This window comes from Gymnogyps californianus, chromosome 22 (assembly GCF_018139145.2).
Source record: "Gymnogyps californianus isolate 813 chromosome 22, ASM1813914v2, whole genome shotgun sequence".
In the NCBI taxonomy this organism is placed as follows: domain Eukaryota; kingdom Metazoa; phylum Chordata; class Aves; order Accipitriformes; family Cathartidae; genus Gymnogyps; species Gymnogyps californianus.
The window spans coordinates 5,411,436-5,426,820 of NC_059492.1; the positions used below are offsets into that span (position 1 = coordinate 5,411,436).

At 47.8% G+C, this 15,385-nt stretch overlaps 2 protein-coding genes across 3 annotated transcripts; one reads left to right on the plus strand and one right to left on the minus strand.

Annotated features, from left to right (window-relative positions):
- The first annotated feature begins 504 nt into the window (after window positions 1–504).
- Window positions 505–5,951, plus strand: SYNC (syncoilin, intermediate filament protein). Its single transcript, XM_050909942.1, has 4 exons — window positions 505–559; window positions 1,315–2,596; window positions 3,914–4,038; window positions 5,318–5,951. Exons 1-4 carry the CDS (start codon window positions 525–527, stop codon window positions 5,379–5,381), a joined length of 1,506 nt encoding a protein of 501 aa, XP_050765899.1. The 5' UTR covers window positions 505–524; the 3' UTR covers window positions 5,382–5,951.
- A 443-nt stretch (window positions 5,952–6,394) lies between these two features.
- RBBP4 (RB binding protein 4, chromatin remodeling factor) lies at window positions 6,395–15,354 on the minus strand. 2 transcript variants are annotated; one of them, XM_050909768.1, is made up of 12 exons: window positions 15,288–15,354; window positions 14,067–14,214; window positions 13,253–13,398; window positions 11,779–11,952; window positions 10,744–10,859; window positions 10,429–10,589; window positions 10,178–10,304; window positions 9,993–10,070; window positions 8,760–8,836; window positions 8,600–8,657; window positions 8,394–8,504; window positions 6,395–7,517 (listed from the first exon to the last, which is right to left on the minus strand). In XM_050909768.1, the coding sequence occupies exons 1-12, from the start codon at window positions 15,301–15,303 to the stop codon at window positions 7,452–7,454; spliced, it is 1,278 nt and encodes a 425-aa protein (XP_050765725.1). In that variant the 5' UTR covers window positions 15,304–15,354; the 3' UTR covers window positions 6,395–7,451. The 2 variants fall into 2 exon arrangements, with proteins under 2 accessions (XP_050765725.1, XP_050765726.1); XM_050909769.1 differs by having other exon boundaries at window positions 14,067–14,211; window positions 15,288–15,303.
- Between the last annotated feature and the right edge of the window lie 31 nt (window positions 15,355–15,385).

Sequence of the window (15,385 nt, forward strand, 5' to 3'; positions counted from 1 at the left end):
GGGGAGGCGTGGGGCAGGCGAGGGGGCTGCCAAAGCCTGGGGTGTAGGGATGGGGTGGGGGGATCTAAGGTTCAGCACCCGGGGAGCATCCCTGGACCCTCAGGAGTCGGGGGGGTGGAGGGGGGAACAGCCCCTCCGGGGTACCCAGGAGTGCTGCCTGCTTGGGGGACCCTGGGATGAGGGGTGGCAGGTGGGAGCGAGCCCCCGCGCCCGGCTGCGAGGGTGGGACGGCCGTCCTCCCCTCCTGCCCCACCGACGCAAAGCAGAGCCGAGAACTTTGAAAAATAAGCGCTGGCACCAGAGGAGGGCAAGGAAAAATGAAGCGGAGCCCTTTCCCCACCTTTCCAGGCGCTGCCCCCTCTCCAGCCCGTGGGCCGTTGAGTCCGAGGCTGCGATGTGTCATCACTGCCGAAAACTACCTTATTAGGAGAGAAAGTATCGGTGAAAATCAGTTCTTTCCTTAAAGCCATTGCTGCGAGCCGAGGGCTGCCTGCGAGTGCCAGCCTGCGCTCATTCCTTGGAGGATGACTAGACATGAGCACAGCGGCGTGGCCAGGAGGTGAGAGCATCCTCCTGCCGAACCCACCGGCCCCGGCTCCTGGAAGCAGCAGGAAAAGCCCTGGCTCGTCCCCGAGGGTTGTCCTCTCCATCCTACCCCAAATAGCACCCGGGCAAATGTGAGACGCGAGTATTTGGTGGTGGCAGCTGCAGGTACTGGGGCTGGGGATAATGCTGGGATCGGATGACTCTGCAAAGAGGAGGTCGCTGGGCTCCTGCTGCAGAAGCTGCCGCTCGCTCCGGCGCTGTGCGTGCGGTGCTTTACTCCATCTCAGCCATCTCGGAGCCTGCCTGCGCTTTAGCAGCACATTCCCTTGCCGTGAGGTTATGCCACATTGCTAAAATCCCGGCAAGTTTTACTGGGAGTGCCCACACCGGTCACACCGGTGCCGCTGGGGGAGATCAGCTGTGACACGGTAGCAATTCCCATCGGCACCGGAGGAGCTCTTGGTTTTGGGGTCCGGGTTTGCATCCCTTGCTCTTTCTCCTGGGCAGTCAGTCACTTTAAGAGGGTTTTCTACCCTTGTTTTGGCCCATGCCAAAGCCGACAGTTTGGGTCGAAGTTATCATCAGAGCGTGCAAGCGCAGCCCTGCCCAGTTTGCACAGCCTGTGGGTGACACGGGGACGGTCACGGCAGTGGGGCCACGGTGAGAGCACCCCCAGCTCTGCCTGCTGCGAGGCACTCACAGGGCAGAGAGGAAGGGCTGAGACCTGTTACACTCATTGCTCTGGTTCATGTCTCCTCTCCTTTCCAGGGACCTGATGGCAGAGCCCGAGCCCCCTCCAGAGCTGCAGCTGGATGAAGCCGGAGCATCCTCAGCCCCGCAGGGAGTGGCTGCAGGCGCTGCTCCGCACCCGGACCTTTCACGCAGCCCATTAGACCCAGCGGTGGGTGTGGGGGTGACACCCCTGCACGGGGGCAGCCCAGATGCCCGCCAGGAGCTGCAGGCAGACGGCGGGGATGCTTCCTTGGAGCTAAACATGCCAGGGCCCCAGCTGGACGAGGATGCGGCCGGGGCCGGGACCCCTCTGGACGTGGATGTGGCAGGAATCCCGCTGGACGTGGATGCAGATGGAGTAGAGATCCCACTGGATGTGGATGGGGCAGGGATCCCGCTGGATGTGGATGCAGGTGGGACGGGGATCGCGCTGGACGTGGATGCAGATGGAATAGGGATCCCGCTGTACATGGACACAGACGGGGCAGGGATCCCAGCCGACGCGGACGCAAACGGGGCAGGGATCCCGCTGGACATGGATGCAGAGGGGGCGGGCAGCCCCCTGGATGCGGATGGCACGGAGCATCAGTGCCTGACCCTGGAAGAGCTGGGGGACTACTTCCAAGAGTGCATTGAAGCCGTCGAGCAGTTGGAGAAAGAGAGAGACAGCCTGATCGTGGAGCTCGCCCAGCTCCGGGAGCCAGCACTGCAGGAGATCCGCCATGCCCACGAGGAGATCCAGGCAGCCTGCCGGCTGCTGGCCAAGGTGGAGCTGGAGAGGGACAACCTGAAGGATGAGATCCGGCAGATCAAGCAGAAGCTGTTCAAGGTGACGAAGGATTGTGTGGCTTGCCAGTACCAGCTGGAGAGCCGGCGGCACGACCTCTCCCAGCACGCTGCTTACCGGGGCGAGCTGGAGACCCAGGCTGGGCAGCTCTCTGGCGAACTGTCCCGGCTGAAGGAGACCTGCGAGAAGGAGAAGGAGGTTTTGAGGCAACGGTTGGAGACTCCGCCGTGTCGGCAGGATAACCTGTACCTGCAGGAGAGCCGCCGGCTCTCCATGGAGTTCGAGAGCTTCGTGGCGGAGAGCCGGCGGGGTCTGGAGGAGCACTACGAGCCCCAACTGCTGCGGCTGCTGGAGAGACGCGAGGCAGGGGCGAAGGCGCTGCAGGAGATGCAGGGGGAGATCCAGGGGATGAAGGAAGCCCTGCGGCCCTTGCAGGGGGAGGTCAGCCGGCTGCGGCTGCAGAACCGGAGCCTGGAGGAGCAGATCGTCCTCATCAAGCAGAAGCGGGATGAAGAGGTCGGGCAGTATCGGGTACGTGCCCCGGCTGGGCACCCCTCGCACCCTTTTGTTTAGAGAGTGGGAGTCGTTCTTTGCAGCTGGTGAAATGCCGATGCTGAAGGTCTTGCTCGTAGGGCCAAGGGGAGGAGCGGGGTGGATGAGGAGGGTAAGGAGATGGAATATCTCCTGCTGGTTGAAGTCAAAAGCATCCCCCGCCCTGGCACGGGCCAGGCGAAGCAGCAGCCCCTGGGCGTAGGGCAAACCCGAGGTTACAGGGATGCGGTGGGAAAGTGCTGGGGCTTCACCCGATAAGCTTCCGGAAAAAAGGTTTCTCCCGATTATCTTCTCACTCAGTTTTGACCTGCCCCTCAGAAATGGCCCCAGCGAGCAGGGACGAGGCAGAGGGGACGGACAGGGATTTCCTTCCCAGAGCGGGCCGGCGGCAGAGCTGAGCGATGCTGCTGAGCACAGGCACCGCAGACTTCCCGCAGCTTGTACTAGCATGGGGGCTGAGCTAAGGCGCTTGGAAAAGTCAGTTTTAAATAAAGGTGGCTTTTCTGTAAAAGCTCAGCCCTGCCAGGGCAGATCCTGCCCTTCCCGCTGCCAGGAAGGGTCTCACCTCCTGTGCCTGCAGCCCAGGGGCTGGGCTGCCTCCCGAGAGGGTTATTTCTGGCTGCGCCAGGCATCCTCCCCCCCGGCACCTTGCCCTGAGGGAGAAGGCAATTCAATATCTACAAGAGCACATTTGGCAAAGAGGCTCCACAATTAATCTCCCACTTTTCAACACTCCCTGTTCTCGGCTCATAATCGCTGCCTCTTCCCAGCCTGGCTCTGAGCAGCTTCTGGAAGCTGGTGTCTCCCCTCCATCGCTTCTCCTCCCTCCTGAGCTGGGGACCAGGTCACCAGCACCCACGACACTGCTCATCTTGGATTTCAGCGTCCGCTCTCCCTTGGAGGACAGGCTTTTGGGGCATCCCTGATGTGCCTCCACATTTTCTTTTTCCCAAATTCCTTGTTTATCTTCTCCTGACTCACGGGTTTATACAGTTCCGACAGCTTCTCAAAACGCACACAAAGTAGTCTAGGGGACAAAACCAACCAGCCGAGAGAAGCCTGAGGACCCAACGCATCACACCCCAGCCCAAGCTCCCACCTTTGCAATAAAACAAAGCTTTTTTGCAGAGGTTTTTTAAGACAGTGGTTGGCCAGCCATCAGCCGGGCTGCGCTTTGTCCAGACCGACACCATCGACAGGCAGATCCTGCCATGAGAGCGTGGGCAGCAGCTCAGCGCAAGCACCGAGACAGCCTTCCTCCCCCAGCTAATCCACTCTTGTCTTCTTACTCCCCAGGAACAGGTTGAGGAGCTGGAAGACAGGCTGAAGGAGCTGAAGAACGGGGTCCAGCTCCAGCAGCGCAAGAATCAGGAACTGGAGGAGCTGAGGACCAGCCTCCACCGGGAGCTCTCCATCTACAAGTCCGTTTGTGTCTCGTCCCGGCGGTGCGGAGGGGCTGGGTAGGGGCTGGGAGGAGGAGGATGGTGGAGAAGAGGCTGGGGCGCTGCGTGGTGGTCACCCAGCTATCATTGGACACCACGGGCTTTTGCTCCTGGTTCCTGGGCACGTGGCCGGTGTGTGAGCAAGGGGTCTGGTGGGGCAGCACAGGGGGAACTCCAGACCCTTTGCCGAACAGCAAATAGGGATTTGCTGGAAATTCCTGTAGGCAAGAGGAGTGGAGGCTGCTGTCCAAGAAGCAGGTGTGGCAACTTAAAGTGCCGGTTTCCTTAGGAATATGTGGAAAGGAGCTGAGGTTTAGGTTTGGAAAACACTGTTGTGGATGCTCTTCAATGAGAGAGAACTATCTTCTGCTTATCACTCTCTGCTGCTGGTTTCACTCGGGTCTTCTTTATTACACGGGATTTTTTAAAGCTCCAGAAAATGTCCATAAGTTTGTGGACTATTTTACTCACCAAACTCTGTGCTGTTATGTGTTACTCCAGTCTCAGCTGTACACACTCTTAACCATTTTCTGTAGCTTCACGGTTACTTTAGTATTCTTTTTTCCCCTTCTCCACTCAAACCTCCCCATGCAAGCGCACCACGGGAGGATATTCCCTACCACAAATAGGCAGAGTTTTCTTTTATCCAGGTAAGACTTTAGCACGGTAAGCACAGGGGAAGAGATCTCTGTTTCAGCCTGTCATGTCACCAGCCATTCCAAGATGTATTAACGAGAGTTAACTGCATTTACGATTCAGACCAGATCCCAACACCACCGTGTCTTTGCTGCTTGAGGTCCTTCTAAGTGACACGTCTAAATCACAGACCAATATTTAAGCCTGGGTGCAGCAGCGCAGTCTCTTAACTCCTGGCAATCTACAAATTGCCATCCCTGGAATCGATAGCGTGCAAGGCTTCTCGTATGTCAGCACACCTCATTAAGTTTCACGTTTGCACCGGGGACCTCAGAGTTAAGTACGGCTCCGAGCTGCCGTCTCCCATAGCTCACACCAAAAATTACATTCCCTTCTGTTCAAGCTAGTTTGTTTGCCAAGGGCTCTGGAAGGGCTGGGCTAGGTCCGCACCCTCACAAGACCATGTACTGAGCCAGTTTAAGTGTTTCCCAATTACTTTTCTTCCATACTGTGAAAAGAAAGAATGTTTTTCAGAAATAGCACGTCCCCCTCCCCTGTTTTCTCCAGCCAGAGTACTTCATGTAAATATTCAGCAGCCTAAATTTACTTTCTACCCATACAGGAGCTGCTTAGAAATCTACGGACACCTTTGCAAATCGGAAGAAAAAGCAGACCAGGACTGTTAGGAATGATGGATTTTTCCTCGTTGTAGCAAAAGGAAAGGACAGAGGCATCTGCAGGGGACATCTCCTCTTGCTGCTTATCCTACCTGACGCGCAGCAGCTCCCTGAAGTCAGGGATACCAGACAATCGTTTGCTTGTGTGTATTTCTCCAGGTGCTGCTGTCGATCGCGTAGTAAAACTGCTGTTCCACAGAGGAGCAGAGAAAAATAATACTTGCACTGAACAATGGACGTATATGAAGAATAACAGATGTATGTTTTGCTGTGTTTGGAAAATTTATCTTGTCTTGCTCCATTGGCGGATTGTATAAGCCTGCACAGAAAGTATTGTTCTGGAAGCCAGTGTTGGGGGGTTTGATTTTTAAAGTTTACATGCAAGAGAAGCTTTATCCTTTTAACAGGATTTTCTTTTGTATTTCAAGGGTCTCTGCTGTATTGTGACATGCTTAAAGGTCCTTTCCAGCCTAAATGATTCTATGCTCCACCATGGGCCACAGAAACTAGTTTGTGGATAATAGGTTTCCACTTTATATAAAGTCTCACACTGAAAATAAAGGTCGGAGTTTAAGGGTCCTTTTAATTCTCAAAGCTGTGTCTCAAAGAGAAAACAACAAGCTCGTGCGTCAAACCAAGGTACTTGTAAGGTATCCAACTATTCATGCTGCAGACTAGCAAAAAAAAAAAAAATAGTTCTGTGGCAAGTGCTAAAGGCAGACCCGAACCCAGACAGCAGCCCACTTCAGAGGCAGGCACACTTCAGTGCACTGTTGACTGCTTGGGGATATTAAGTACTCATTTCACAAAGAAAGGAGCAGAAACAAGAGGGGGAGAAGCATCCACGTGTTACAAACTAAGGAATATCTATACCAGCACCTAGTCTCATAGGACATATGTGGGTAGAGACTCTGCCCTTGCTTTCTCTGCTTTCTGAAGAGGTACAGTTTCCTCTCGACAAAGCAGTTAATGCAGGAGGAGAACATCAACACAAAAAATCACAAAGCTACACAGCATTTACGTAGAAAAAATTTATTCCATCTGAAGCACTTACACGCAATTAGTCATGAGGAGCATGGAGAGTAACAGGTTGCTGGTGGAAGAGGACACCCTAGTGGAAGATGTGCAGGAACTAGTGGTCAAGGACTAACTCCTAAAAAAAGTAGTTCATCCACATTTAATTTGCTTTACAGATACCAGCTACCAATGCTGTTTTAGGTTACCGGGCATGCCATCTGTGGTACATCAGTTGGTAAAAACATACACCTTTACAACTTGGTGGCCCCAAGTTTTAAAAACCATTTCACAGAAAGGAAAGAAATATATGTGAAAACACAGCTCAAGAAACACACAATAGAGCAAAAGACATGGAAGGTGAACAATGCTCTGCAGGAATAGCTAACGAATCCAAACTGCTGTCACCCAGCAGACGGGAGAAAAGGGAAAGGAAGGAAGGAAGGAATGAAAAACCCAGAATTACCAGTAGAGACAAAAAAATAGAAAGAAATTTAATTTCAGTTGAGTCAGAATCTGCAAGTCTGTTTGGTAACCGCAGAGGCAGAAAAATCCACAAGGTACAGATTAACTAAAGGAATCCCAAGACTTCTGAGTTGTACTGAAGAGGACAAGACCTTCCACACTCCATTTCTGAACTGCCAGTGGATTAACACTTGTATCATCTCCATTGGCTCAAGCATACTCTGGCAGCTCTACCGATTTAATTTTTATTTAAATTAGGCAAAAGCCCGCAGCTGTAGCAAGCTAAAGACAAAAGAAAAAAAACAACAAAACCAAGTTTGCTCTGTGCGATGAAGGCAGCTAAAATGGGACAGCCAGCCCTATACGCAAGAGGTTGCTGTAGGGAATCTGACCAAGGAGCTACAGCACGGTACCAGCTGAGTCGGGCTAAGCCCTTTACTCAGGGAGTACTCACTGTCTGGGTTAAAAAGCCTGTTGATGGTATCTACAGAAGGATGGCTGAACACAAAGTCTACGTGTGTCTCAAAACCAGTGTTAAGTCAATATCATGGTTGAGAGGGAAGAGAAGGAAAAAGACTAAAAACAGGGAAAGGTTGTCATCTAGGATCCTTGACCTTCTGGATCCACACTTCCTTCAGGGTCTTCATCGTTATATATGTTCTCCGCCTGCAAGACAGAGATGGAGGAACGGAAGAAGCATTTACCACACTGAGCAGGATTCCATCTGCTAGAACACTTCAAAAAGTTCTGGCAGTTTCTCATCTGCAGATACGTATCACCCAGCCCTGATCCCTCAAGGCCACTTAACATTAAAGAAGCAACACAAACGACCTTTTTCATAACAGCCATGTCGCCAAAACATTTCGTAAGTACCCTGTAAGTTACCGTAGCTTATGGAAATCTGCCTTGTTAGAGACCACTGCAAGACTTACTTCAATTAACAGACTCTTTTGTGTACATTTAGTACATCCTCTACTTTGCAGCAGCACCTTCCAAAAGAACTATATGGAAGGCTGCTAAGAACAAAGCCCCTGTGAAGCAATTTATCGATAAACAAAAATTAGGAGTATGGTCTTGTCAAAGGTTATTCAAACAATACAAGATTGTTTTCCAAAACCTTCAACAGCTGGTAATTTAGGGCCAGCAAACTTCTCCTATTCACCACCACCCGTCTCCATCTTCAGGAGGACATTTACATCATTTGCAAAGATTTCATTCTTTAAGACAGTAACTAACAGAAACCTCAATTTCATCTTTGGTTCTCACACACTGTTTTCATTCAAACATAGAAGGGAAAAAATTGCTTCTGCACCAGTGCTTTTTTTTTTTTTTGAATCATAAGAAACACAAAACAGCTTCTGAGTATTTGTAAACCATTGTTTCGACCAAACCTAAAGTGGATTTCACTATCCCTTTGAGATTTAAGCAGTGCTACAAAGTGAGTAATTCTGAGAGCTGTAAATAAAACCAGGAATGCTGAAATCCAGGCAGTTCAACACCATCTCTCATCTGCCATTTCCTGCACCTTCCCAAACAACTTACCATTTGCCAGACTTGCATGATATTATCTTCTGATACAGAACAAATTACCCAGGGTTCATTGGGATTCCAGGAGAAATCGGATATCTTCGCAGTATGACCACCATGAATAAACTAGTATTGGGGAAACAAAAAGGGCAATGTTTTCAAATCTACATCGCAGAGATGAATAATAGGTCAAAACAATCACTGAGATTCAAAAGACTTACCAACAGCTCTGGGGGACCATCCTCAGCATCTTCAGGGGATTGCTCTTCTCCAATTTTACTGAAGAAAAATGAAAAGGTGGGGGTTGGTTTGGTTTTTTGAAGTGTGATGCAATTCATCAGTAATATTTTTTCAGGACAACGTGACTGATTTGGGATTTACCTCAAGTCCCAAACATTTAGCCTGCGGTCAGTGCCACTGGAGGCCAATATAGTTTCATTATGGGGAGACCACTGAACCTACAGACAAGGATGAATTTAGAAAGGAAGTTAGTTTTAAGAAGCTGTAATATGACAGACATTCACAAAAAACACCACTGTATTTTGTATCATGAAAGCTCTATGGGAATTCAAATTGATATTAACTTGAAATATGAATATGCCCAATAATAACATTCTAACACAGTACGTAGGTTTGTGAACACTCATACACTAACAAGGCATCTGAGCACCAGAAAGGTACCACACGTAACCTTCCCTCTAACAAAGACCACGTGTTATGAAGTGCAAACAGCTCTCAAGGATATTAGCTTTTCCTTACCTTAATAAGGATTGCGCAAATATAAACTATGGATTCCTTAAGTAGTAGGTATGGTTTACACATGAAAAGAAATCACTGTAATTAAGCTTAACTGCCCAAAGGCTCACATTTACTACTTCTGCTGGAGATAAATCTCTCCAAAACATACCACTTAATAGGATCACAGGATTAGAAAAGAACACATAATTCTGCACACTAACCTGACATTTCAAGATTCCATGTGTAATTTTATGTAGAGGTAACTACAGTCTTAACTAGTAATCCTTCTACAAAAGGATTTTTCTTCTACATATTTTTCTTCTGAGTAAGGCATGAGTTGGAGATGGAAATATTGTATCTGTTAAGCACATGCTACCCATGATGTTAACATTCTATATTTACATCAGCAAAGTTAGCAATTGTTCGTTGTCACAGGATGTTCCGGTGATTCCCTTTAATGGGTACCGGCTAAAGCCTTCCTACAGGACCAAGCCGAGGAGATGAAAACACTGCAGCCATTTCATTGTGCCTCCCCGCTTCAATCTGCTGCCATGAATAATTTACATTTACTCTGTACTGCTAGCATTTCACCCTTCTGTTGTGGTTAAAGCTCTCGACCGTTTGCTTGTTAGGTTCTGTCCCTGGCTTTCTGGACACTCTTATCTGTGCTGGAGCTCTACCCCACACAGAGCACTATACAGCGGCACAGCAATAAGCCAGAAAATTATAAGCAGATGAGAGAAAAGAATACATGAGTTTTTAAGTGCAAGTACATTTAATAAAAACGTAGAGTGGAAAAGAATGTTTTTCATTTTTTCCAGACAGCTAAGTAGAACTAAGTCTACGTGCATAAAAGATAAAGACATTTTGTTATACCTGAAATATTTCATCTTTATGTGATTCAAAGGAGTGCAACTTCAGTTTTAGGTTCCTCAAGTCCCATAGAGCAACAGTCTAGGAAAAAAATATAAAAACATTTTTTGTTGAAGTAACCAATACATACATCCGCACTTACACATCAGAAACTAAACAAGTATGTTCCGAGTTCAAGGTAGATGTACCTTATCAGCTGATCCTGTAGCCAGGATAAACTCACTATAGGGATTGAAAGAGAGGCAGTTGACTTCAGCGGTGTGAGCATCCACTGAATGACTAGGTTTGGAGGTGTTGTTTGACCGAGTATCCCAACTGTAAGGGGAAAACATGGAATTGAAATGAAGGTTTATATCCCATTTTACTGAGGGACTAAGGAGCAGATGAGAAAGCAAGAGGGACAAAAGCACTCGGTTTCTGAAGACATCACCCCACTTACATCATGAGCTTCTGATCATCAGCAACAGATCCAAAAAGAGATTCATGGAGCAGGTGCCAAGATACATCTTCCACTACTGCTGTATGCCCTGTGAAGATGGTCTTTGCATCCACCACTTTGCCTTCTTTTGGCACAGCACTAATATCCCACAAGCAAATGGTCTTTAAAAAAATAAAAATTTTTAAAAATTGCATCTTTAGACAGATACTCTCTTTACCTCCCCTACCTCCTCCCCCTCAAAAAAACCCTCATTTCTGACCTTTGCCAAGGGACACAAAGTGCAGATTGTACCCCAGCTATATTTAAAGTACTCACATGATCATCAGAAGCACTAAGCAAATGTCCGCTCAAGTTTGGGTTCCATGACAGCCCATAACCTTCCTTCTGGTGTCCACGAAGACGCAGATCAGGGTTACACTCTCCAGAAGGGTCTGTAAAGAGGTGGTGTAAGGACTCCAGTGCCTAGTATAATTTCCAGCACATCCTGGAATACCTGGCATCAAGTTTTACTGTGCTTTACTAAACTTTGCTTTGACATTGTCAACAGGATCCCTCTCTATCCTTTTAGGCATTTTCCCCAACTGAAGAATCACCTCATTAAAACAGAATGCACTGAGACAACACAGAGTAGTTTGTCTTCTTAGCTTAATAAAAGCACTTTGCAGATTTTTCCAAGCTGCTTTTTTTTTTTTTTTTTTGGCTGGATGGCCTAGCAGTGGTCCATTCTAAATTAGCGCTACAGTACCCACTGAAGAGTCAAAGAAGCCCAGCAGCCACCTCCATGCTTTGGCATGAGTCACCTGGTCTAGCTGGATGGAGGAACAGCAGCTCATCTCAGTTACTGCTCAAAAAACCCTTCCTAAACACTCTGCTGGTGCAATATTTTTCTTTCTCTCATCTCCAACTGCACTTTGAAAGTGAGAAAGGCACTTCTGATCCTCCACGCAAGTGGCAAAACTAGTTACTCTATAGGATCTTGACGAGTTCAGTGGTAAATGACTGTTAATATCCTTAGAGGATATCAGGACAACAGCTCAGCTACCCAGCAAATCACACAGTTTCCAAAAAGCCATGTTCCACCACCCCAAATACCAACACATACAGTGACGTGATAAAACATGCAGTAAAACAGCGGAAGGAAAAAAGTATACCTTTCTATTGATACATATTGGATACATATGTTTAGGCTTCATACAAAATAACCTTTTATACTAAATACCCACTTTCCCCTAAAATCACAAATTATATGCAATCCCCAAAATGTTTTAACCTCTTCTTCACTACATCAACCTTTTCTTAAGGAAGGGCTGGCTGATCTCCGAAGCACAGACACAACAAAGAAGCAGACACCTGGTTTAGAAGGGTGTTTGGTGTAATCAAAGACAAGGACATCGCTGGATGGAGTCTTCGTAGCAATGATACATGGGTTCTGTGGCATGTAACGCGCTCTGTTCACTTCTCCCTCGTGATTTATCTTGATTTCAATTTCAATTTTTCCACTAACTGACCCAAAGCCTCCAAACTCTGGAAATAAAAATTTAGTAGTTTTAAATAATTAGCCAGTTTCAGATCAAGACACAAAGATCCAGACGCAATTACTGGTACTACCAAGCACTTCTTTTGAAAGACAGTGACAAGAACAACTGTAAGTGAAAGAACCCGGTTTTCAAATGGCATGTTGTTTTAAACATCCGTATTTGTAACATCAAAATATCAGGACTTTGACTAAGTTAAAGATCATTTCTTCCCGGAAATTTTTTACTATTTCAAATTTAACAACACAAGCCCCAAATTTATCATATCTAAAACTCTTATCTGTAATGAACATGGGTCGTACATTTGAAACAGATGTGCTGTAACTGCACTTTCAAACACAACAAAAATCAGCATTGCAGAATAGATAAAGTTCTGGTAAAAACAAATTGCTGCACCACGTTTAAGATACGGGACTCTAATATAACTTGCTAAAGCTACCTTATCTTTAGAAGTCACAGTAACTTAGTATTTCACAAAATTGCACAGCACTGCTCTGGCAAAAAGAGGGAGGTTTTTTGTTTGTTTTGTTTTTAAATTGGAGTAGTATATTTTTGAGAAACACTAAAATAGAATAGAAACAAAGTATTTATTAGACAACATTGTGTTCATGAACAATGCTAAGAAGCCCAAAGATCAAAACACTAATTGCACAATCCAGGCTTCCAGCAAAAAGAAGAGCAAACATTGGATCATAAAGGACTTTCACCAGGTAGAAAGATTGATTCATCCAAGTAAAAATGAGAAATGTCCAACCTGTAGCAATGCTGACAGCCAATTGAGATTACAGAAAGCATAGAATTCAAGTCTGATACACCAAACAAAACACAATAATCTCTTTATCCAAGAGGGGCTGGCACAACTATCAGGCAGCAGAATTCAGACAAGAAAAGAACATTTGAAATGTTACACTGCTCTGAAATAAAATATCCTTTTACATGAGTGACTGTCTCACTGGAAGAGTTTATGTAATGCAAAAGTGATAATAAAAATACCAATAAGCAGTACTCCGTGAAATTCCATGTCAATTCCTGATAAGAAATAGGGAGGGGTGAGGTTTTCCCACACACACATACTTTTGCAATAAGCCTGTCACCTTCTTTTTTCACCATTGTATTATTAACATAGTATTTGTCTATTAAGTAAGGGTACCACTTAGAAATAAATTGATTAGTTTAGATGTAATATCTGAACTTCGCTGCCTGAACTTTAAGGAAAGACAAATATTCTTTTGAGAAGGAAAGGAAAAAATGGTTAAAACTCCCCCTGGCCCACACCTTTGGTCTCTTACCTCCTTTCTCACTATCATAGTGAGAAGCATCAAACTGTGCATCATCATTAGGCAACTGCACACTAGCTATCACAAGATGATTTTGTTCATCTGAAGTATGGGTCCCCAGGACTAACCGGTGAATACTGAAATCTTTGCCTTCAGGTCTGCAAAGGAAGAGAGTTATATGAGAAACAAAAGAAGGGGTTTATACAAATACTGAGCTCATTACAACGTTTTTTGATGACAGCTTCTAACATTAATAACACTTTTTAAAGTTATCGTTGCTTTTCTGCTCCAACACCAAACTCACTTCCTCCAGAGGAAATCTCTTATTGTAACTCAAGATCTCAACCTAAAATTCTCACAGCACAACACTCTGACAGACCACCATTCCCATGCCTTCCTTTAAGAGACCTTAGCAGCTCCTCCTGAGTACAACTCTGAGGGCCATGAACGTTCGCTGCAGGCAGAACATTGTTACGGAAGCTTAGGACAAAGTGGTGGTTATACAGAAATTATATCTGGTTCTATTTTTGAGTATTTTTTTGCTTATTGAAGGGGAGGGTGAAGCTGGAAGAAGAAAACCATGGAAATCAAATGTGTGACAATATCTTCTCAGTAACAGAAGACATTTTCCCAAATTAAAAATGTCTACTGATTCTCTCTCTAGTGTTCATAGTCCTCAACTTGCTGTTGGCAAGGCAAGGGTACAAAAAGCGATTAAGACAGAAAGGAATCACATACTGTCTTACTTTAACAAAAAGTGATCCTAGATTTGCTGTTTATTCTGCTTTAAAAAAAATAACAAAAAAAAGCAAAGGGATCAGTTTACCTTGTTACATCAGGAAGCCACTGAGCAGTCAAGCTGGGCCATTCCAGAGCATGGGTCATTACCAAATCGTATAGGAAGGGGGTATTCTTTTTCCATATTTTATACTCTTCATTGATCACACGTTCTTCCACCGCATCATCAAAGGCTGCTAAAGTTTAAAAAAAAAAAAAAGCATACAATTAGCCTTTATAAATATATTTACAACATGTGCACAACACTGTGAGTGGGCAATTGAATAAAGAGCCAACTACATCACACCCTGGTTTGCTGTCAGACTAGTCTATTGGAGTAGTCGCTAGATGATTAAAAATCCTCTGTTGCCTATGCTAATCCTTGTTCCTGGATATAAGGCTGGGAATTAATATTATCTATGTCAAATTACATCATCTCAACAGAAGCAGCATAATAAAATTCTGAAACTTGTTGCCACAGGATACCGTGGAGACAAAAACTTGGATTGTAAAGATGTTTAAACACAGGAGGTCCAGCAACTGCTGTTCAACAGAGCGGTCTAGGCGCAGCCTTGAACCACCAGTTCCCAAAATCCAGTTTTCCAAGGCTCCTTCTGTTGCCTTGTTTCCCTCGCACGCTGTCTCGTACCATCTGCTCCCAGCCTCCTCCGCTAGAGAAAGAAAACGAGCGCAGCCAGACCTTCGGGAGCACACCCACGGAACATGGCAGTGTGGCCGGTGACATCTCTTTGTCTGCACTAGGCGGGCAGCTGCCCACACCCCTCGCAGGGCACGGCATTTCTGCCGCCCTCCCCGCTTACACCGGCCCACCCGGCTACCGGCACACCGGCCTCTGCTCGGAAAACACCAACTCCCTCCTTCGGGCGCGGATATAAACGGATCAAAAGGCGAAGGGGGGGGGGGCGGGCGGAGGGTCCCGGCCCCGGGCAGAGTCGTGTGTCCCCCCCCCCCCGCGGTGTCGCCACCTCGACGCGTTGGGCCACAGACCTCGCCCGCCCGGCCCGGGGGCGAGGGGAGGCGGCGGCCGCGCGGCCCGGCGGGCCATGCCCGCGGGGACCGGCGGGCGGCACGGCCCGGGGGAGGCCCGTAGGCCCCGCCCCCCGCGCCCCCTGGCGGAGCCGGCCCCGCTCCCCTCAGACCGGCGGCCGTTGCGGGCGGGGGGGGGTGAACCCCGCGCTTCACGGAGCCCTGAGCGGAGGAGGCCGCGCCGCGAGGCCTACACCGCGCCACGCCGCGCCGCGAGCCCTACCTTCCTTGTCCGCCATGGCGGGGGGGGGGGGGGGGGGAGGGGGGAGCGGGGCGGCTGCGGGGCGCGAGGCGGGGCGGGCGAGGCTGCGCGAGGCGGGC